Genomic DNA, 24,230 nt, shown 5'->3' with positions numbered 1-24,230 from the left:
TTTATGTTCTCTTTCCCTGCAATGAAATGGAACCAGGGAGCCCAGTGGTGCTGGCTGTGTAAATATTGGAGGAACTGGAGGCAGATGGCAGCGTTCCCACCAAGGCCACAGCTCTGTGGAAAACTGCTTTTTAATGAATTGAGTTTCCTGGTGGAACTGGGGTGACCTCACTGACTTCAGGAGCTGTGTCTGCCTGACCAGGGCAGGCAGTGAAGTAGGGGAATGAAGAAATCTCATTCTTGCTTCCTGACTGCTTTCCAGTTACTCTGACAAAAAGGCAATTTTTCATTCTGGGATCGGGGAGGATTTGAATTGTAAGGACCTGTGGTTTATAAAAAAAAGTAGTGTAACTTATGAGGCTGGGTTTCCACACAGGCCAGAGGTGAGGAAGAGAGGTCAGCCCTGGTGACTGCCTTCAGTATTTCCTCCAGAGATTTATGTAACAGGCTGGGCAAGAGCTCAGACTTCCCAGATGAGAATGGGAGTGCTCAGGCTCCACAAGTTGGTGCAGTGTTGCCAGATTTGATTGGTCTGGTCTGATTCTTGGGTTTCCCATTTCTCCCCTGCTGTGGGACCCCATCTGTATGTGTTGCATTTACTGTTTATGGCTGTCTTTCAAGAAGGGACATGAAAGAGACAGCCTGAAAGAACATTTTGTGACTTCTACAGTCCTGATTTTTTCACCTGTTATGTACAAAATCCAAGGATAGAGATGGAAAGATATGTATGACATGTAATGAAAGTGAGCTCCCATTAATTTCCCAGGCTGGCTAAACAGAGGCATGAATTTGTTCTCCTTCCTGTAGCTCCCACTCCATCACTGCCCCACAAACAAGTCCTGCAGGCTCACACTCTGCTCTTTGCTTCAGAATCATGTTCTAGGTGGTACAAGACTCTTCCTTTGCTGAGAACAATCCCACAGCTGGACCTGTGCTGGCTGCTCCTTGTGCAACTCTGAGTTGGTGTTGACTCTCAGGGTGTATCACAATTTGGCAATCTTGTTTTGCATCAAGAACTGTACAGCAGCAACATCATTTCTTTTTGTTCCATGTATTCCCTGAATTTCTCAGAGAAAAGGCATTGTGAACTGGCTGAAATATGTAATTTCCTTTTCACAGAAAAAATCCTGTTGTTCTGGGAAAATCTTTTCTCACCGTTTTTCACGTAGGACTGTAGTCTTTAAAAAAATCTCATTGAGAGAGATCATCTGTATTTTAGCTAAGGGAAACTGAACATGAGATTTAATATTTCCAGGATGCATGTTGACTTTGGAGCATAGTACTGGAATGTGCTTCCAGGCTTTATGCCCAGATCCCAGGCCATGATAAAGAAGGTTTTTCTGGTATTAAGCTTCCCTTCATGTTTCTTTGTTAAATAGAATTTTCTTTGTGAGCACAATTGCTTCTCATAGCAAGCACATCAGGATTTTGAGTTATGGTTAAGACAGTTCTTACTTGATTGTACTAGCTGAAAATCAGGAGTGTTGCATCAGAATGTTTTGGGAATTACTAAATATTAGCAAAACAAAGACTTTTTCTGGAGCTCAGGCACCTCAACTGTCTGTCCACAGACTCAAGAGGTTTTCCAGAGTAGAAACTCATGCAGTGAACAAAAAAGAACAAGTATTTTTATTTACTTCAAATGGTTATGCCAAGGAAGAGACCAAGTAAACAAAGGGAGCTGCTTTAAAAGGCAGATAAACAGGCACTAGTTCTCTCCATGGTTTAACCAAGGAGGACACAGAACTGCTCCATCAAGGCAGTTTAACAAATCCTCCTTTGAATAGGATATGAAAATAGAGGGGTTTTTTCCATTCCAGTTACTGTATATGTTACATGTGCTGTACAGACAGCTTGGGAAAAAGGAGTCTAAACATTATTGTTTGAGCATTACAGAGCTAGACTTTGAGTTCAAATTGTAGAAGGTGAAACATCAATTAAGTGCAGCACAATGAAAAACTACGTGAAAGCCTGAGAGATATGAATTATTTCTCATTTTGTTGGTTTAGATGATAACTTCCTGGGTTTATTTTTATGACACTGGGAAAATCTAACACAAGTCTGTTTCTCTTTGATTCTTCAACTTTAAAGTTTCCTGAACCAGCTCCATGGAGGGAGGAGAAAGCTTTTTTGTTGTTGTTGTTGTTGAATACCTATTGTGAAGCTTTATTTACAGAAACCCTTTGTTGGCAGCTGTTCTTTAAGCTTAAAATATGTAGAACCTAAAACGTGGTGCATCTTTGTAGGGATGTGATTTTAAATGATGCAGTGTGCCTGTTCTAGTCTGTTCTGTGGCCTGAGGAATGAGGATGTTTAAAGAAGTGGCACGAAGGCTTTTTGAGGAGCTGCAACAGCAGATGGAATGGAAAGCCAGACACAGTGGTTTTGAGCTGTGTAAGTTTGGGGAGCAAAAAAAGCAATCCCCAGACATCCAAAGTTATAATTAGCAGAACTCCTTTTGCTTCAGGAGTGGGGATGATGAGCCAGGATTTGTTGTTTGGCACAGGGTCATGGTATGCATCCTGATGGGGTGGGAAGAGGTGAGAGCTCTCTCTGGGATTCTGCAGAGAAGAGCAAAAATGGCACTCTGAGGTATCAGGGGTGGCACTGGGCTCTCTTCTTCCCCAACTCTCCTAAGGCTTTATGCTGGCATAGATTTAGGCAAATGAATGCAAATCCTGTATTTGCACTTCTCTTGACATGGAGCTGCTTAAAATAATCACGAGTCTCAGGAAACCAAACAAAATCTGGCAACTCAGAGTTATCTTCTAATTCGAGCAAAATGAGAGGAGTCCTTGATTTGGGGTGGCTTGTGGAGTGCTTCTGGGGGATGAAATGGCTTCTCATTTTATGGCAACACAGAACAATTGGGAAGAGGCAAATCAGCCCTGTCCTTTAGCAAATTGCTGTGTTCAATTGGCTTCATTACAGACCAACAGTGCAAAACTGCATCTGACCAACAGAAATGCTTACTGAATGTATATTGAACATATGTTCAGTGCATATTGAATATGACACCATTGTTACTGCATTCCTTGTTCTCAAACAAAGGATGAAATGTTTATAATTTGGGCTCAGTTTACACACATGATGTATAGTTTCCAGACCTAGAAGGACAGTTTCTTATGGCTGTACACCTCTGAGAGCAAGTGGTGTGTTCTTGAATGGTTTAGATCTTCACTTAATGTTTATGTTACTCATCATTTTGTTGAGTTACTCCCTTTCAAGCTTGTGTTTCACTTGAATGACTCCATTTTGGGTACTGCTTTCTCCTTCCTGGGCTGGCACCAGCCTGTGGTGGTCCCTGTGAGCACATGGTGCCACAAAAGGATTATTGATAATACCAGGATTCCATGCATTTTGCTTACCTTGTGTCACAAGGTCTGTTTGAAAAGGACTCTGGTAAAATTCTGCTGAAAATAGAATGTAATATTTCCATGGGAGGAGGATGCACAAGAGTTTGTTGTGCCTCAGATACCTTCATGTCTGCTCTCTCACCCTTGAGAGCACACAAAGAAATTTGGTGCTATTTTAGATCTTTGGGGTTTTTTATAAAGCTAAGAAATTCTCTTCAGAAGAGTCTTTTAAAAACATTTTTAGTTAATTTAGGTGTGCTTGTGCAAAGGAGTAGCACAGAGGTGTTGGTCTGTGTGGCTGAGCCACCCTCACACTGCAAAGCAGACTTTGCAGGATGGATTCATTTCCAAGTGTGTGCTCACTTCTGTTCACAAATGACATAAATAGTTGTCTAGGGAGAAGACCACAGCCGTGACATCCTGCTCTGGAAACCATCCTGGAATGTCAAATCTCCTTTGGGAAACACAGGGGGGTAGCCTGAGAGCTGAGATCTGTGCCCCCAGCTCTGCCAAGCCTGACCTGCAAAGGTGAATCCTCCCTGTGCTCACCAGTCTCTGCTTTGATTTTCCCCAGGAGCTCTGACTCTGAAGAAGCATTTGAGACCCCGGAGTCCACTACACCTGTCAAGGCACCACCTTCACCTCCACAGCCACCCCCTGAAACAGCAGCAGCAGCAGCAGCAGCAGTTGTTGCAGACGTAGCAGAGCAAGAAATAAAACCTCAGCTGCCTGTGGAAGATACAGGTAATGAGTGGGACACGTTGCTGAGGGAGGTGAATATTCAGGGAGATGTTTCTCTAAGCACAGGCAAAGAATTAATGCTAATAAATTGGTTTCTGGAATATTAGTTAATTACCCATGCAGAGAGGAAAAACTCTTGTTGCTTCCTGGAATAATAAAGTAATGGTGAATCTGTCCATAACATTTGAAAAATATTAAAGAGAAGAGGAGCTCTCTAGGAAAAAACTTTCTTTCTTTTTGAACCAAGCTTCTTTTTGTAGGATCTTTACAGAGTCAGATGAGTAGAAAAAGGAGATGTGAGTTGCAGATGCAGGTACCTGTGTGAGCACTGTGAACTGTGGCAATCAACAAAATACCATTTTCAAATGTGTTACTGAAACAGGAGGTGGTCAAAAAACCCATTCGAACCAACAGAAATACTGATTTTATAAGAGGAACACAGGGTTATATATGAATGTATATATAGTATACATATGTGAAAATTGATCCATACTGGGAAAATAAAATCTTTAAAAGGGGAGAATTGTGTTTAAAACCCAAAGAAATTCTTTCCCCAAAAAAGTGTTCTTTGTTCTCCATATTGAGTAATGGAATATGAGGGAGTAGAAAGCATGCTATTAGCCCAAAATAGCTTTGTTTGGGCTGTTGGATGACAGCTCAACAGTTTGAGACTGACTTCCCCATTATGCTGTCTTTTTTCCATCTGAGTCATGTCATCTTGATCACCTGGCTAAATTGTATGCAGATAATATTTCTCCCAGCAGTCTAAAGCTCACTTGGATTGTATTTGGAAGGAGTTGCAGCATGTCACCAAAGCCACCTAAAACATTTCTGGGAACTTCTCATTAAACAATGCTGTTTAGGATCTTGATTTATAATGCAGGTTTATAAGAAGCTTCAAGGATTTTCTACAAACTGATTTCACAAAATAAAAGGTAAATACTTTTTTGAGGTACACTGATGCTTTTTCCTTTCTGCTGTTAAGAGTTCTCTTGTCATTGTAGCAAAATTTACTCATTCTGTGTCTTCTTTCCTTTTTTTAAATCTTTGGCAATCCAGTGATTACAAAATAAGCGCTCAAAGAACAAAAGAACACACATGCTGAACAGGATTGGAGTGTGCTTTTAATTACTGCAGTAGATTATCTTCAAACCCTTGATTACACATGTGCTTCCCTGGCACATGTGATTCTTCTCTGCTTCCATCCCAGTTCTCCCCCTCCTTTTTTTCAGATCTTTCCGAATAAAATTGGGAATCTGAATATAGCTATTCACAGCCAGTGTGAACTTTATTGAAGGCCATTGGAAGGCAGAGGGGAAACCACTTCATTTGCAAATCAGATTGTCCATGGGAGGCAAGTTAGAGCAAAGGGACAGAGATCTGTTCAGTGTTCCAAAATAATACAACAGGGGAATTTATTGGAGGGGAAGAAGATGCGTAATGCAGAAAATATCCAAAATGTAGGAGGGCAACACAAAGCATTCATTTGTTTTGGAAATCTTTAGAAGAAATAAATAATAGTAAGACTATAGTTTAGGTGTTTAGAAATGAGAGAAGTTAAACATTTTGTACTTTATAAACCACTTGAGTGTCTCGTAGTTTATTTATTTCCTAAGTTATGCATGTGACTGCACACAAAGAGAATGAGTCCTTTCCTCAGGGCTCAGGGACATTGAAGCACACTTCCTGGATGGCACCATACAGCCAAAAAAACAGGTTTCACTAGAGGAGGAGTGTTGAATATGGGCAGCTGGAGAGCCTGGCACAGGGAGAGGCAGCACTGTCCTGCTGGGCTCCTGGTTCAGCAGCCACATGGCTTTGTGTTCACTTGGGATGGGTGACAGAGCATGTGTTTGGGTGGAAGGAGGGAGCACAGTAAGTGTTTAAAGGATTGTTTCATCTATAGCTGACAATAATTACTTCTGCAGATGGCTGCAGTTGTGTTGCATGATATCATTAGCACAGCAGCTGGACCCCACTGCTGGAAAGGCAAGAGGAGAGTTTTTAATTAGGTTGACTTCAGTGGTCATTTAATAAATATGATGAAAGTGAACTAAGCTGGACTCGTGCTGGGTTTGTGCCAGCTCCTGGTGGGGTAAAACCTGCTGCATGGCTCTGCTCCATCAGCAGCACAGCAGAGGAGGGGAGTCAGTCTGAGGGCAAGTCTGGAGGGGAAGAGGAGCAGCAGAGCAAGTATGGAAACTATTCTGATCCACCAGTGAGTCCATCCTTTCCTCCCTGAATAAATTCTGGGAAACGTGGGTTATAATCTCGAGGCAAATTGGAGAGTTTGAGGTTGCAGTTATCATTCTTTTGTCAGTATTTTAAATTATTGTTCCTTGTCTCCTCAGCTTCCCATCGCAGTGTCCTCTTGTCCCTTGTTTCATCCATCTGAACACAGAATGTCCCTGAAGCCCATTTTCCCAAATACCCTGATTTTGGAATTCCTGCCTAAGAATTTTCTGTCACTCTCACTGCCTTCCCCAGATGATTACTGAATTGTGATTGTATTCACAGGGGAGAGTGAGAGCTGGAGTCCCCTCTGTGCATTACAGCCCAATAATCAGGATATAGGGCACCTGTATTTGAGCCTCTGGTGCCAGGGAAATTCGATGTCAGGCTGTCCAATAGAGACATTATGGTCCAGAGAAAACGAACTAAATTTTTGATATGAACAGCATTCTTCAGTGTTTTTCCTCTTGAAGCCTGATATGAAAATTTTGAAAAGAAGCCTTTATATGCAATGTTAGAATACACCTTAGAATAAATGACAGAAGTGTTTTTACAGAACTTTAAAAAAGTGATTTACTAATTGATTTCCTGACATCAAAGGGTTTTCATAACAAGAAGAAACTTGAAATAAACTGCTTTTCAAAATTGCTATTTTAAGATAATTCCCATTTCTATATGCTTTTTTCATTTTCTCCTCCTAACATAGTAACTGGGTGCATGCTGTATGCATTTTCCAGAGGTTTGCCTTTGTTTGCTTTTCCTCTAGAAAACAGAACTGATATTCAGTTTCTTCTATGTTTGCTTATTCCATCTGTTTAAATGTTATTGCTAAGCATGTCAGAAAAGTGTTTCATTTTGTTTCCAGCTCAGCAATGTTAAGGACTATTTTCAGTTTATTGGGGTTCCCTCTGCTTTAGAGATGCTTGGGCAAAGTAGCCCCTTGCCTTGGCTACTTCTGTAAAAAATGCAACAGAAATTTGTTTTGTTTATTAATACACACAGTCTGACAGTATCTTATTAATGCTCTCAGGCACAGGGTGGGATTCTTGGATCTGTCCTGTGCAGGGCCAGGAGCTGAACTTCAGTGATCTTTTTGGGTCCCTTCCAACTCTGGATATTCTGTGACTTTCTAGCAACTTCTGGTTCTTCCACAGCAGGTACCAGGTGAAAATGCCAAGTGTTAAATATGCCATGGAGCTCTGATATTTAGGTCTCATCACCAGGATACAAGAAACCTGAGTTTTATTTTGTTGAATTTGGGTTTGGGATTTTTTTTCATAGCTGATCCAGTCAAAATTTGGCTGAAATCAGAGGAATTTTGTAGTGGAAGGAGCAGAACTTGGACCTTCTTTTTTAATGAATAAAATGAGGAGTTTTGAGGAGCTTGCCTGTTTTTTTTACTGCAGTGCAAGTCCCCCAGCTATCCTCTACGTTCTTGGAGTGCTTTATAAAACTTAATATCTTCTTGTGGGCAGCTCTTACCAGTATAAATTGTGGGTGACTCAATGCCAATAAAAGGCATAAACCTGATTTAAAACCTTGTGCTGGTCTCTCTCTAGGGCAAGTAAGACCTGCCTTAATTCCCATAGCTGGTGTCATGGTATGTTCCTTTGTGATCAAACTGCATTTTAATAAAATACTGTAGTGATACTGATTGACTTCATTTTGTGTTGTGAAAGGACAAATGTCACTGCTCTCTGAATAGGCTGTTAATGTCAGGAAAGTATGGTTTTCATGTCTCTTTGCAGTAATAAAGCCTTGAGTACCATTTATTCCTCCTGCCCTAGCAATTCTGCTGCTACCAGGAGTGAGCCAGTCCTGCTGTAAAGCCAGAAGAGGCTGACAGCAGCATTTCACTTCTGCCAAGAGCTGTGTTTGCTGAGACAGTTTCACATCTTGTTTCATAAAGAAACAATAAAAATATCGAGCAAGGCTCTGCAGAAATCCGTACTCTGGAGTAAAAAGGATTTGATGAGGAGGAAGTCGTGAAATAAGCAGTTAAAGAAGATGAAAGCCTTGCACTGTGGAGCACACAGAACTGAAATTTGTTGGGAGTAGCTGCAAAGCTTTGCAAGCTCCCTTTGCGTGATGCATCCCAAACCTCAGTCTCTTACTCACAGTCCAAGTCATGCAGGGCAGTGGTTTATTTTATTTTATTTTATTTTACTTTGTTTTAATGCATGTTTACACTGCTTTGAACAAGGGCCTCGATGCTGTTGAGGGCTTTGACGTAAGCTGGAATGAAAACAGTGCATAACTGCAGCTGATTCCTTGTTCAGATCCCACTTTCATTTCATGCTGACCTACATTTGTACTCCACTGACACCCCAGTGTTTATTGTGATCATTCCCCTGAAGTGCCTCCCATTCTCCTTCCAGGGATAGATTAGGTTAATTCTGGAGGTTTATGGCACTCTCTGAGTGCCCTTACCAGGAGTCCCATCAGTGTCACCAAGTGATGTGTGTGTGAAGAGCCAAACTGAGCCTAATTAATGACCCCTCAGCCAGGCTGAAACCAAGCCCAAACCAGTGGGGATTAAGGAGAAAAAGAAACTGTTCTGACGTACTGGCATGCTATTAGCATTCATTTAGCAGAAAAACACATTAGAATATTATTTTAATTGGTGTATCCTAGTGAATTTCTGCAGTCTTAAAAGAGAAACTGCGTAGCTGTCATCCCTTTGACACCCTCTGAAAGTACATGGTGCCACTTTGGGAAATGTGTCCAATTCCCTTAAATCCTTTTCTGTCCTCTACATCCATAAATAATAATCCTTGCAGTCTCTGTGCAGACATACAATTTCTTCTGAAACAAAGGAAATTTCCTTAATTCATTCATAGCTTCTCACTAAAATAATAATTGATTGTCTATATTGCTTTTATGAGCAGTGTTAATGAATGTAGCAGGGCAAAATGAGAGTTACTCTGCAAAACATGTCAGGATTGGAATGAAAAGGATGAGCAGAAATGTCTCTGAAATCGTTTAGGGCTGAGCAAAGCATTCAATTTTGTTTGACTGTTTTTCTTTATAATTGCATAATTTAAAAAAATGACAATGTGAAGAAGGCAGTGTTGCTTCAGTAGGAAACACGGGGGCATTTTGCTCCTCTGTGAGAGCTGTGAGCAGCCTGTGCTGGGAGCTGGAGAGATCTGTCCAGGTCTCAGGTGCCCCACAGGGACACCCAGGGACAGAGGTGACCGTGGTGCTTTCAGATCAGAGTAGTGCAGTCACAGCAGGAGCAAAACATGTGCAGGGTTTGTAGAACATTTGAATAATCAACCTAATGAGCTGCAAGGCAGCAAGGACCATCACCTTCATGCTTTCCTACCTCTGAATGTTCTGATTTTTTGTTACACACTTGGTCTTTTTCTACTTTGTCTAATAGATTTGTTATATCCCAAGTGAAGAGTCATCTGTAAATCATTTTAGGATTCCATTCAATAAGAAAACCTTTAATTGCAGTGGAAAGCTGCTTGGATTAAGAGTTTTAACAGAAATCTCTCTACAAAATTTTCTTTTCATCAACAAGATAGAACTACACTTGGAAAAACCTGGTTTAAATAATCAGTAGGGAGCTTCTAGCTTTTTTAAGGAAGGTTTTTCAACTGAAAATATTTGTGGAGTTCTCTAAATGACTTTTTTTTTTACCTTGACCATAATTTGTTTCATAGTAAGTTCTCAATTATTCATGTCTTATTATAAACTTGTAATTATTGACTGCTTGGGGCAGATAGAGGAGCAGCATTGATGGGTTGGGAAGAGGAAGCCATTTTCCTCTGGGTAAATTGGTAAAAATAGCACGTGGGAAACAAAACTTAAGGTCAACATGTAATTACTGAAGCACCAGTCAATTTACAGGAGATTTACTTCATAAGAGCTCTGACACAATTGTGTGAACTCTTTCTAATAGTACAAAATGGGAGTAAAAATGTGCTTCATGTGCAGTTCTTTTGGTATTTGCAATATTTCACATATTACGGTAATATCCATCTCTGTAAGTGATAGTTTAGAAGAGGTGCTTTAGAGGCTATGGCAGATACATATTTTGTCTTTTTGTGAAATTTGCCTTGAATCCTATTCTGGGGAGAACAGATCTATTTTTTCCCCTAATCTGGCTCGTATATTGGAAAAGTGAGTTTGGTTTGCTTAGTCAGTTTGTATGATTCCAATGCCTTTTACTTGAAAGTAAAAGAAAGCAAAAATGCCTTTACTTCTTACTTAATCTAATTTAACATTAGATTATAATACAACCTCCTGAAACCCTGTTCTAAAACTGTGTTGGAAGTACTCTCACTGAGTTTTGTGTTTGTTGCCACAGGACTGTGCTCAGAAGCTGAGCCCGTCACCGATGTGTCACACAGTGAGCCAGTTCAGGAGAGCCCTTTCCGTCCCCCTTGCCATTCCTTCTCCACTGTCTTCGACGAGGACAAGCCCATAGCCAGCAGTGGAACCTACAACTTGGACTTTGATAACATTGAGCTGGTGGATTCTCTGCATGCCTTAGGACCGAGCTCTGCAGAGCCCAAGAGCCGTGACCCCAAAGCAAATGTCCGCAGGAAATCCACGGATTCGGTCCCGGTTTCCAAATCCACGTTGTCTCGATCTCTCAGCCTGCAGGCCAGTGATTTTGATGGAGCATCTCACCTGGGCAACAGCGAGACATTAGCACCATCAGCAGATGTGTATGGTACTGGTTCCAGCAGCGCTTCCAGTACCCTCAAGAGAACAAAAAAACCCAGACCAGCTTCTGTAAAAAAGAAGCAGTCAGCCAAAAAACCTCTGGATGCTCCACTGGTGAAGGAAACCCCACAAGAACCTCTTGAGCTTGACCAAGCAGCTTGTGAGGATAAAGCACCTGAGGTGAAGGCTGACTCAGCAAAGCCCGAATGTACTGAACCTTCCAAAATCTCTGCTGAGAAAGAGGAGGCCCCGCCTGTGCCTGAAGGATCGGACCCTTCGGATCCGGACCGTCTCGAAGGGATTAGTGCATTTAGCTCTGGGGGCAGCAAAGTGCAGAACTCTCCCCCTGGCAGCAGGAAAACGCTGCCTCTGAACACGGCCCCCGAGGCTCTGGAGGTGACTCCGCCGGACACCGGGGGACAGGAGGACCCTCCCGTCAAAGGCCTCGCGGTCAGGCTGGAGTTTGATTATTCTGAGGAGAGAGGGGGGAGCGAAGAGCAGCAGGAGAGCGCTCCTCCTCCCAAAAAAGCAGGGAAAAAGCCTGGTGCTAAAATGCCGCTACGGAGGCCAAAGACTAAAAAACCGGTGGAGAAGCTCGACAATGCTCCGACCACCCCCACCAAGTCACCCACGGATCCAAACGAAATCCCCATCACAAAAGGCTCTTACACTTTTGATATCGACAAGTGGGACGATCCCAATTTTAACCCCTTCTCATCCAGTACAAAAATGCAGGAATCGCCCAAGCTGCCTCAGCAAACATACAGCTTCGAGCCGGACATGTGTGAGGACTCCATTGACCCTTTCAAAACTTCTTCTAAGATTGCCAGCTCGCCTTCCAAATCTCCAGCTTCCTTTGAGATACCAGCCAGTGCCAACGAGACGAACGGAACGGAAGGAGACAGCCTGAACAAACCTGCCAAGAAGAAGAAGACGCCACTAAAAACGTAAGTTAAAGGGCAGAGACGTTTCTAGAATAGAAGCAGCACATTCCTCCCCCTTGGCACAGTTACACAGGATTTATAACTGGACAGAGAGAGGGAGGTGACCTTGGGTGTTGGTGGCCACAACTGGAGTCACTCTGGGGGGCTGTTCCTGCTCTCAACCTGCTTCCTCAATAATTTGATATTTCCAAGCCACGTTAGGCAACTTCATTCTTTAAGTCTTTGGGCTCATTGTAGTTCTGAACCTGGTTAAATTTTAATTTTATCAGTTACATACCCAGTTTTCTGTGGCCTCCTTCTGGGAAGTTGATGCTGTTTAAGATGATCAGAGTAATCGCACCAGCACAACTATTTTGTGAATCATTGTTTTTGAGTGTGGGATGTGAAATAGTAAGGCAGTGACAATTGTTTTATTGCAAGCAGCAGGAAGATGGTTTCATCCAGTGGCTTATGGTATTTAAAAGAAAATAACCTGAAGCAGAAGAGTGCAGTACTGAAATACATTTTTTTAAATACATACCCATGACTGAGAAATGTGAAAAAATTCGTTTTTATGAAAGAGCTTACAGTTGTGCCAAAGGTTTAAAATCTCCAAGACTACTATATGTTAGGGAAATAGCCAGCTTTTAGATATGGGTAAAAAATTCCAGGTTAAATTTTCTATGTTGCTGTTTTTATATACTTGGTTAAAAACATCTGTGGCTGGTTGCTGATTTTCATGTTGCTTTATCTGTTCAGATACAGTTATTTTGAGTTGGTGACCACTAAGTTTGTGTCCCATATATCTGAAATTGATCTTCTGTGTGCATCTATAAGGAAGTATCTCAATTAATGTTCCTTTATGGTTTAAATGTTCCAGCTAGCTAACAAAAATGGGAGCAAAAATTTTGAATTCCGATTTAAGATATGAAGGTAACATGGTTAATGTAAAACAGTACTAAAGCTGATCTCCTGTACAGGGTGAGATGGATATTATTCAGATTTTTCTGAACAGCCTCCTGCCTTCCAAGCTTCTAATTCAAGTCCCTTATCACATTTGAGGGAGCTTGTGCCTTTATTTTCTTTCTAGGGATGTTTCTGATTTATGGATGTGTTAGACCACTGTGTAGAGTTGTTTTCTTTGGGAGAGGAGCCTGTTTTTTCTGGTGTTGCTACTTTTTGAGGTTTACCTGAAACTTAGTGGAAAATGGCACATTTGTCCAAACCAAGAAAGGTAGCAAGACAGAAAGACAGCAAGAGAGAAACAATTTGAATCTTACTGGGGAAGTGGAATTTTAATATCACCAGATCTTTAAGTTTTTGCAGCCAGCCAGAGTCTCCTTGTGTCTTTCAGTAGCTGGAGCTGACAGACCCCCAGAGTGGGCCTCTTGGGTTCTCCCATCTGCTTTGAATACTGGAAAGAATTCCAAAGTCATTAATTTAGAGGCAAAATGAGTTTACAGTGAGTTTGCTAAGCCACATTTGTCCTTGAGAAAATCCATGGCAGGAAAGCTCTGTCCTAGAATCACAAAGTTCAGTGCTGGTGTTTATCACGGTGGGGAAGTGAAGCTTCCCCAGCTCAGAGCTCCCAAGTTTTTGGGTCATGAGGGCTGCAGGAACTCCCAGCCTGTGCTTGGCACTGCTTTCACTGGGCTGTGTTGTGTGTTGTTCACTGCAGCCCCATAACCTACTTTTGCAAGTGATTTCTTTGTTGGGTTTTTTTTGTTCTTTTTCTTTTTTACAAAGATGAGACTCTGCATATTAATAACCCATTGCAGCCTGCAGCTGTGGTACTTCCTAGAAGAAAATTACCTGAAGGTTTGAGAGGGGATGCCAGGGTAGGCAGTGGCAGGAGGTTTTATTACCACTGTTTAGGGTGCAGAAATCAAACCCTATGGACCAGTTTGAAAGTGAGCTCCTCAGGTGGAAAGGCAGTGATTTCTAGATTAGAGGTGAAGAAGCCAGGCATGAGTTTAAGCCATTGCTGAGCTTGTACTACTTTGAATCTGAACTGTGTGCTCAGTCCAATGTGTTAAATCAACAAAAATAAGCCATTTTTGTTCTTGAATGAAACTGCAGCAGTCTAAGCACTGACCCCCCTGTGAAAAGATGAGGTTTTTACAAGAGACGTGAGCTCAACTCAAATTACACTCTGGTCACCTACCCTAGCGCTGAGCTGCTTGGAGACAATCACACTGCTCAGGTGATGCTGAGCAAAGAGCAGCTGATGCCTCCCCAGTGCCAGCTCACAGTGATGAGTAAGAATAGGTGGTTTACAGAGATATTGCTCGTGCAGGCATTGCTCTGGAAGCTCCTGGATGGCTGGAGGCTGTTTAGAAATGGAAGGTGCCAGCTGTCGTGAGCATTGCACGTGAGGAGAGATGAGCAGCTAAGCCAAGCTTAGGAGTAAATGAAAACTTCTCTTAGCCTGAGCTGTTGGTTCTGCTTTGGTGGAAACCAGATTGCTCTGTTAGAACATCAGTTAAGTTTTGGAGAGAAGCAAAGCCAGCTGAGATTTAAAGAAATGTCATTTTCTGTCCTGACCTGGGTAAATGGTTTGAAATGGTCAAGTAGCTTTTTCTGTGCTGTCACAACACATCAGCAAACATCACAAAAACCTGGAATAACTGTGCCCTCTCCTTAAGCTTAGCTGCCACTCAAGAACAGTTTTGCATCTCACATAATAACAAATCCTGTGGTTTGAAAAGCAAGCAGGTGGCCTCCATCAGGGAAAGCAAGGGCAGTTAGTGTGCTGAAAGGAACTTAACTTGAAGGTGTCAGCTTTGAAAAATGTTTTGTAAGATGAAAGCATGTTAAAAGAATAACATTGAACTAGAAAATACTGAAGGATTTGATGAATTTTTTTTTCTCCTTGTGTGTTTCACAATAAAAAGTAGGGGTTAAGATTATAAAGGTAGAAAATATGCATGATCAGATTGCCTTAACACATTAACATTAACAGAGTATTTGTAGGTTAATCTTTTTTGTCAGTTCCTTCTGTCTGTCTCTCTTTTCTTTGTCTTATTTGTCTTAGGATGGTAGAAGATGTGATGTCTGTATGTTCTCTGTTGTAAGTAATTCTAAGCTAACAATTCAAATTTCCTCTTTGATTTATGGGCTTTTTAATTTTACTTATTTATTTTGCAGCATGATCAGTTATTATTCAGCATGTAACTTTTATGTTAATGATTTCACTTCACTTGCACATATGAAAGCTATTTTAAGTGAGATACCTGACTGTGAATGAGTTTGCCTCATTATCTGTTGCCTATCAAAGATCATAATTTAAAAGATATAAAGATTTTGTATCCTTGAGCTAAAATATGAAAGTTTTATTTCTACCACTGAACAATATTACACAATCAATTCTTCATAAATACTGCATAAAGTGCTTGTCTTTCTTGTAGGAAAAAGTTATCCTAATTAATTCTGTCATCATAACTGGATAATTAATGGCATTGAACACACCAATATTCAGCTGCCCAATTTATTTTCCCCTCTAGATGTGGTATTGATTTACCCTCTGCCAATTGAAACCCACCATTAGAATTTCTGGTGTCAACCTTGCCATCATTGATCAGGGATGAGCTGGTGGGCAGTAATTTTTGCCACTGCATCTCAGTTCAAACATAAAGTCTTTATCAGTGAGTTTGCTGTGGTATTTTTCTCCTTTTTGTAGCTAGTAATATCAGTGGTTTCAAATAACTCTGTCAATGTGCATCAAGAGAACAGACAGATAATTAGTTTATTCCTGGTTAGAAAATATTGTTAATAAAGGCAACATTCATAATTATACACCATTATGACATAATGTATGTTCTTTATTCCTTTTGCTTGGTTGAAACCTGGGGGATTTTGGAGGGGTGTAGTATCTGTGCTGCCAGTCTGCACTGTGAGGTGTCAGGGGAACTGGAAGCAGAATTGCCATATTTCTTGTTGTATTTGTTTTTAAAAAGGTCTGTTTTGCCTGTTTGTAATGCCACAGCTCATTCTGGCATCTGGGGAGCAGCATCTACCTCAGATGGTTTTATATAGTTCATCTAAAGCAAACCAGGTTTTTTTTTTCCTGGTTTTTGGGGTCATTGGAGCCTAAGTTTGTCCCAGTTTTAATTCTCAGGTAAAGGTGTGTGTTAGACCTAATTTTGGGATGTGAAACTGAAGCAGACAGAAGCTGAATCATTTCCACAGGGCCCTGGGGGGTGCCTGTGGTGGAGCAGAGATTTGAATTGCAGCTGAGCAGTAACTCTGAGAATGTGTCAGGAGTTAGCATGACAAATATGGCAATCCTGCTGTTCTCAGCTTTTGGGGGATCGAGGCCTGTTCCAAGTGCATGACAAAAATGTGTACCCATGGCATGTTCCTCTGTGGTGCTGCTGCCTAATGGATGGGGGTTTAATGCAGAAGGGCTTACAGAGGTTGCATTGTCTGTGGCTGTCTCTTGCTGAGTGTGAAATGACCTGATTCTTGCTATTACCATATTAACGGTCTGAACTTTATTTTCAGTGATACATTTAGGGTGAAAAAATCACCAAAAAGATCCCCACTATCAGATCCTCCTTCTCAGGTAAAATGCTGCCTTATTTTGATGCATGTAATTCATGTTCTTGAAGGAAAGAAGGAAATTTGATGAATTTAATTGTGGAATTGTATGTTTAATAACAGAAGATATTTTTGCTGTAGACTTGTACTTTTAATAAGAGAGGAGATTTTTTGTAAAGAATATATGCATATGTCCCAAGTATAGCACATTGGGCTGTTACCATGAAGCATTAACCTTTTGTCCTCTAAAAGTGTCTACACATTATATAGTAGATGCAGTATTTTCTCTGGGAATTCCAGTTAAGAGTATTAGCAAATGTACTTTGGAAAGCCCTGTGTTAAGATGGAGCAAGGATATGAATAAATACCTTCAGTCAGTTGTCTGAAAAAAAACAGACTATCACTATCCACCCTGGAATTTTTAGATTAGAAACTAAATGCACCAGATTGGTGGGCTGGAAGGGAAATAGAAATAAACCAAGTGGGCTGATCTACCAGGAACATGTGCTTGGATAGTTTGATTCCGTGTTGTAAACTGCTGGCAGGTGGTTTTCTTGGAAGAGAAGTTAACAAAAGCTGCTCTTCCACAAAGGCCTGCCTGCTTTGATGTGGCACAGCTCCTTGCATGCTGCTGTTCCTCTTCCTGTTATCCATCCTGCCCTTCTATTTGTGCTGCTTGACAGTGTTGAAGTGAAGAAAGGGGAAAGAGTTCATGACCTCGTGGACCTGCGAGGATTTGCTCCTATCAGGGAAGCCTAAAAAGTCAGAGACTTCAGTGATGGGTGGTGTGTGCCACTTGTGTCAAGTGCCTAACAGATTTCAACAGCTCTGGATCTTCTTTCTTCCCTGCTATCAAAGCAGCTTTGCAATGCAAGTGTTTATCATCAAAGAGCTTAGTTGTACTGGGAAAACTTGCTGCTGGTGGAGTTAGTATTTTCCATTAAGTATTTTATACAGCACTGCAGCAGAGATTACAGAATTAAAAAGATGGCTCTGGCAGTGCAGAGGAATTCAGAGATTGAGCTGTTCCATGTGTTAGTGAAAGATAATGGAATTAATTGGCTCTTGTTTGCTGCAGGATCCTACTCCACTGCCAACTCCAGAAACACCTCCTGTCATCTCCACGGTGGTTCACGCCACGGATGAGGAGAAGCTGGCGTCCTCTGTGACGGGTCAGAAGTGGACCTGCATGACTGTGGACCTGAACACAGACAAGCAGGACTACCCACAGCCCTCTGACCTGTCCACCTTTGTCAACGAGACCAAGTTCAGCTCTCCCACAGAGGGTACTGCCTGCTCCAGCCAGGGGCTGTTTGCTGAGATGGGTTTGGTCTGGCTGATGGTGCTGCCCTGTGCTCTGCTGAATGCACACCTTACTAGGGAACCCTAAAAATGCCATTCTGGGGAACCTGGCAGTTATGGGCAGCTGAATGTGAAACCACAACAGTCCAGCCTTGAGTTTTCAGGAAAGAAAAGATGCTTAAAGGGAAATGAGAGGGCCCTTCAGAGAAAGGCTTTTGCTTCCTTTGTGTGATTAGTTCTTCTCTGTGAGCAGTGTGTTCTCTCAGTACTCTCACAGGAGAATGGCTTGAATGGCTCCAAGTCACTGAATTACTGATTCTGCCTGAGCCTGTTCCATAACCTGCATGGGAAAAGGTCACATGTTTAAATTCTGCTCAGATTTTCTGTATTGCATTAATACCCATACCCTGCCATCTCTCTTCCAGCTTCCTGGGCTCCAGATATCTTCATGCATAAAAGTAACCAGGATATCCCATCTACAAGATAGTTACCATTCATATTTCCAGATAAAATTCCCTGCTAGATCAGCCTATTAAAGTTTTTCCTGACATACCTTCCTATAAGCAGTTGAGAGGTAAAGCTGGAAGTTTCTGTTTAGAGAACTGTCATTCCAGGTCTGTGAAATTTGGAAGAGACAGAATTAAGAAAATTTGTGTGTGGCCTTCCTTGGGGCTACCAGAGGGAATTCTGCTTTGCAACATCTGCTCCAAAGGCAGATGTTCAGCTTTGTGGGTGGGAAGCATGTTGGAGTTTAACTTGGCTTAAATTTTTCTTCTTGATCTCAATTCATTTTTCCCCCCAGCCTTTCAGTCCCTGACCCAGTCTACCATTAAATCTACTTTATGCCATTTTAGGCTGGGTCTAAATTTATGTTTGATTAAGAACTGCTAAACTTTCAGGTCAAGGTGTTTGACATCAAAAAGCAACAACAATCACAGTGCTTTTGTTCATATGCATGTGCTTGTGTGCCCTAGGCTTTTTTTTTTTGTTGAGTATTCTAAACAGATAAGTATTTCAGTCTGGATGAATTCATTTGGCTTTATTGTCAAATCATACGTGTTAGATGTTGACTTGCTTGTATTTGTATTTTAAAAAATAACTTAAAGAAACACTTTTTACAAAATAAGCCCCCCTAAATCTAGGAAAATAGAAACTGTATGAGAGAAAATGGAACAAAAGAATAGTGAGAGACATTCTGAAACAATCATTGTAGCTTTCAAAGTGGGTAGAAGAAAGTGAGCAAAGCTCCTAATTAAATGGTAATTGTCTTGTCTCGTGTGCTGCATGGTACAGCCGGGGTTTCAGATTACACACTCATTATAATCAACAATGCTTCCGCTTTTCACATCTCTTAAAAATAATAATTTTGTCCCTTGACAGTCCTGCTCCTGCAGCTTTGAGAAATTTCTGAGTAATTTGAGGGCTGCTTCTCAGTGTAGATATTTTTACCTCTCCCAGACACTCGTGTGTTTTCCCTGTAACCTAACACTGCTGTACAGATACAGCCCAGCTCCTGAGTCAGCCAGTGCATCCAGCCCTCATCTGTTTGAGGCACTGCCTATAGCTGCTGCCATTTTCCTGTTGCACAGACCCGAAATAAGCCGTAATTATTAGCAGAAAATTCTGATGTAATCTTGCAGCTATTTGTAGGAGGAGTTGGAGGACATCACTTAGTAAGTCTGTTGTACGTGTTTATAAAAGATAATTATCTTGCTTCATGGGATATCCTGGGCTTTTCTGACTTTGAATGTATAGAGATAACCAGAGCCTGAGATTTTGGAGGGGAGATGATGTCTGAGGGGAGAGGAGAGGGAGGAATTATGCTGGAGACTCCTGAGAGCAGTGAGACGAAACAAACTGCGTTTAGCCAGCCGTGTTATTCCTTTTGTTTCTACTTGGACTGTTTCCATCTGTGTCCTGCTTTTTGTTTTTTGGGTTTTTTTTATCAGGAGGAAAGTTAAATCTGTGTTGTCCCAGCAGTCAGACAGGATTGGGATTGCAGAGCTGCTGGCAGTGCTGCAGGCAGGTGGAGGATCCCTGTGGCTGTGCCAGCAGAGGACAGTGCTGGCACGTCTGCTGTCCCTGAGCCTGCCTGGACACTCAGGGGTTGCTCTCTGCAGCATAAAACACTCTTGATGCACCTCACTGGGCTGTCTGTGGATAAATGAGATACTGAGAGGCACTTTCTAAACACTTGCTGCTGTTAGCTGGGATTTCAGGCTTTCTCCTGCAGTTCAGCTCCTCGTTGGGGGTTTGAATTTATCCTTCCAGTTTGGGTTTTGCTTTCACTGGGAAGAGAAGTGAATGAGAAAGGATCTTGCTGGTGTCTGACACCAGGAGATTGTCCATCTTGCCTGGCTCCCTATTACCATTAAAAACATGTGATGCTAGGAATTTCAACATGAGGAGCCTGCTATTGCAGCTTTCTCTTTACTCACAAGTTTTACTGTGAATATCCCCAACCAGTACTGTAGGTTTGTGGCTCTTCCTCTTCAGTGATTGGTTGACAGAATATGTAACTTGTGGAATTACAGTCCTTGTAATTTAAATTTAAAGCATTGTAAAATCACCCTGAACCCTCTAAAACTTTTTTAATCAACAAAACAGGCAAGAGATTATCTTCAGGGTTGTTTGTTTTTAAACATCGAACATTTTAATGGTGGTTATCATCTTCCTAATGCAAGCCCTACTTTTCAAAAGCTGCCCAATTCTAGAAGGATTTTAGCACATGACTTTATCATAATGCAAATGCTAGTGTGCATTTCCTTAGGATTTATTTATAGGGGAAATCAAATTATTCAAGTGGTTTATTGAATTAAGTCATGGAAACAGAACAAAGTGCAGCATTTGGACAAATTAATTATGCTTTTAATTGTTAAATTAAGTTGTCATTGTAGGAAGTTTGCTTTTATTTGAGTGCAGAAAGGTATGATCACTTTTCCTGTGTTAGATCTCTCTGCTTCTGTATCAGCTGCTGGGTGGCCATGGACTGGGAAGAAATGCTGGTTATTCCCTCCAGTGTAACTGGGAGATTAGAAGCAGAGAAGCAATGAAGATTTGCATTTTTATTAAATTTTAGACTTAGGGTTCTTTCTAAATCCTCCTGCCTTAGACTCTTTCCCTGAAAACAAAATGTGAGAACAGCCCAGTAAGCTGGGCTGGTGTCTTACCCCTGACTCATGAGCATTCAGGTATTTTAGGTGTCTTTTTGTTCAGTGATAGCACAGTAGTTGTTCTGAATCAGGAGTGTGATAAACATGAAAAAATAGAAATTAATTTTTCTCAACAGCTGTTAAAATATTTTTTAAAATAAATTGGCATCAGCATTGCCATTTATTGAAAAAATGTGTTTCCTGTGATAAGATAACATTATAGGGGAAAGTTGTTCTGTGCTCTGAAATTGCTCTGAAATTTTCTTAATGTTCTGCTCCCTGGGGCAAATTAAAAAGCTGAATTTTTTTTCTGGCAAGCTGATTTGCCTGAAATGTGTCAGGTTTATTGTTGAGTATGAGTGAATATTAATGCACCTTTTACTTTCTTGCTATATATTATATTTTTAATATTGAGCAGAGTGGGAGTGGCCCTTGTCAATGAGAAGAGCTCTCATTTACTTCTGAAAAAAATCATGTCATGGCATGTATTAACACCTCTTTTTTTGTTGTTTCTGTTGCAGAATTGGAATATGGCAACTCATATGAAATAGAATATATGGAGAAAATAGGCTCCTCTGTGCCTGTAAGTTCTCACCTCCATTTCCATTCATTTGCATTTCCTTGTCATAATATACTATGCTGATAATGCCCTCAGCCTCACCACCCTTTAAATTAATTATAATGTGCCTGCAGCAGATTTGCAAAACCAGTTTCTTGAAATTGGCGTAACTGGGGTAAATTGCCTGTGCTTTGTTGTCTTGTGTCCTGTAAAGCTTGTTCCTTTTTATGATTTTATTTCTAAGCTAGCATCATAGTAGTTATTTCTGGAGATTCAAAGCCAATCAGTATTTCCAGCAGTGCAGGATGCAGAGCTGTCTACAGCAACTGCTGAACTGTTTGAGAAACTGGGAGTAAAAGCTGGAGGGAATCAGGAGAGAAACAGAATTAATGTGAAGTCTGGAATGCAGTTCTATACATTATCACTTGTTTCACCTTCATTTTAATCATGGATTTAATAGCTTGACTGGATCCAATGAGGGGATATCCCCTGGGGACATTAGGAAAATCAGGCATGTGGTGCTTAAACCAGTGAGAATATTTAGTGGATATTTTAGTAACACCCTCAGCCAAGGGATGCCTCCTGCCTGACAGAACCAGACATCTGATTAACCCAAACTGGGAGAAGAAGAGCCACTGCAAAGAGTGAACTGTTTAGGTTTTGTTCTTTAATAGTTTCTTCCTGGAAGGGCCCATCTCAGTATCAGCATTACAACCCAGTATTATTAGTTTTCTGTCAACTCATTTGCTCACTAATGGCTTCAGTGACCTGAATTAGCTTTAATGGAAAATGGTTGAATTGCTTAATGAGTTTCTCTTTTGCTGTTGCCAGCAGGATGATAGCACCCAGAAGAAGCAGTCCTTGTACCTAATGTTTGATGCCCAGCAGGAGAGCCCAGTGAAATCACCTCCCATCAGATTGTCTGACTCCACATCTCCCTGCTCAGGGTAGGTCACTGTGAGCACTGCAAGAGGGTGTCAGGGGAGTGGGTGACCCTCAGAGCACGTACACAGGCACTTCTTCCTCTCTCTGCCTCTGTGCTGCCAAGTTATTTGTGTAAAAATAGATTCCCATCTGTGTGCACATATGATAGAGAACAGAGGGCAAAGATACACAAGTTTCATGGTGGAATAAGGACATGTATTTCTCCTTCACATTCTGACTAAATAGTCACAGTGGCAACTGTGTTACTGGACAGTGGCCTCCTACTTAAAGGTTTTTCCTCAGATGCTGAGGAAATTTTCACATGAATCTAGAAATCTGTTCATTGCAGGTTTTCACTTGCCTTTTCCTAGATGCATTCTCTGAACAAGGGCTCTTGTTCATAAGACCAGGATGTGGGAGTTGTGTTTACTTCCAATAATATTGCTTTGTCAAGGACATCTGTTCTTGTTAGTAAGAGTTATGTTTTGGGAGACAGGTCACAATGAGAAAGGGGTAAAAAGGCTAGTGGGAAATATTGAAGAAATGTGACATTTCTATTTTGATGTCTCCAGTGCATTGTTTTGAAATTATATTGCAAAGTGTTACGAGATACAATGTTGTAAAATTGAGTTGAAACAATGTGTGTGTAAATATATTTATATGTATACACGCATGAAAGTGGTGATGAGGACTTGCTCAGCTGTTACCAGAAGCAGAATTTTGAAGGCCTTGTGCTCCACCCTGAAAACATGTACACAATCTTTTTCCAGGTCCAGTTTTGAAGACCCTGAAGCCCAGCAGTCCTCTGGTATGAAAATCCCACACCCAGCTTCCCGAGTGCTGGCTGCCAGCCAAGAGGCACATTTACAGTCCCCTGACAAGGCCAAGCAGAAAGACCTGGAGCCCATGACTCTAGGAACAACTCCAGAGGCTATTGAAATTGTAAGTATGATAAGAGTTTGGGAATCATTTTCCTCCAGAAATTTTGCTTTTTGCTTTTGGCCTGAACAACTTGGGCAAAATCTCTGTCGCTTATTCAGCCTCCTCTTTACCCTTCAGACATCTCCTGAAGACTCCTTTGTCTCTGCTGATGCTCTTCTCAATAGGATATCTAAGAAAGCCTCAATATGTGATCAGCCTGAATATCTAGATCCTGACCTAGCAGAAAAGAACCCCCCAGTATTTGCTCAGAAACTTCAGGTTTGTAGCAGAAATATAAATATCACTTTTCTTTCTGTTTGTCCATACATAGGCAGGGGAATGCTTGGCCTCATCTGAAAGGGGTGGAGGGAGGCTTGGTAGGGATGTGGAAAAGAATTAAAATAGTTATTTAATTCTTTCCAAAGTTACTCTCCCCTTTCAAAGGCTTGAGGAACAAAGCTATTTTCATTTAACTCATGTAATTCATATAATACATAACCTTAAATTTCATCAACACCTATCCTGTACCTCTCCAGTATGTATTTTCCAGAAGTCTTTTCAAAGCAAACTTTTTTTAAGCTTGGACTTGGTGTGTGGAGAGTTGTCTTGACAACTGGCCTTAGTGAGTCTGTATATATAGATTCATTTTGTGAGATTCAGGACCTAATTCTGCTGAAATTAAAATCAGGCTTTGTTTTCCTTGTAATTTCTCTAATGCAGAATTTGGCATGGTTTCTTCTAGGAAAAGCAAATGGATCTGCAGAGCAGTTCTGTATGTCAGGACATATTTTCTGGAATATTTACAGTCAAATTTTAAAATAGCAAAGATTGAACTGAGATCAGCATGTGGCATAAATTCACATAAAATGGAAATGAAAGGAGAGGAGTCTGTGATAAAACAG

At 41.2% G+C, this 24,230-nt stretch overlaps 1 protein-coding gene across 4 annotated transcripts in view; it reads left to right on the top strand.

Annotated features, from left to right (window-relative positions):
- Positions 1 to 24,230, top strand: part of TACC2 (transforming acidic coiled-coil containing protein 2) — a 113,270-nt gene that overhangs the window by 71,272 nt on the left and 17,768 nt on the right. For 2 of the 4 annotated variants that reach the window (XM_033065537.2, XM_033065540.2), the window contains 8 exons: positions 3,930 to 4,099; positions 10,647 to 11,955; positions 16,435 to 16,495; positions 17,549 to 17,756; positions 21,446 to 21,507; positions 22,315 to 22,430; positions 23,178 to 23,349; positions 23,467 to 23,607. In XM_033065537.2, the coding sequence (XP_032921428.1) occupies positions 3,930 to 4,099; positions 10,647 to 11,955; positions 16,435 to 16,495; positions 17,549 to 17,756; positions 21,446 to 21,507; positions 22,315 to 22,430; positions 23,178 to 23,349; positions 23,467 to 23,607 (2,239 nt within the window). Of the gene's footprint in view, positions 1 to 3,929; positions 4,100 to 10,646; positions 11,956 to 14,965; positions 15,002 to 16,434; positions 16,496 to 17,548; positions 17,757 to 21,445; positions 21,508 to 22,314; positions 22,431 to 23,177; positions 23,350 to 23,466; positions 23,608 to 24,230 lie in introns of all 4 variants that reach the window. The other 2 variants (XM_033065538.2, XM_033065541.2) reach the window with 2 other exon arrangements.

The sequence above is a fragment of the Catharus ustulatus genome, chromosome 8, assembly GCF_009819885.2.
Source record: "Catharus ustulatus isolate bCatUst1 chromosome 8, bCatUst1.pri.v2, whole genome shotgun sequence".
Taxonomy (NCBI): domain Eukaryota; kingdom Metazoa; phylum Chordata; class Aves; order Passeriformes; family Turdidae; genus Catharus; species Catharus ustulatus.
The sequence above is the reverse complement of the archived record's forward strand: the minus strand, read 5'-3'. Positions and strand labels throughout refer to the sequence as shown.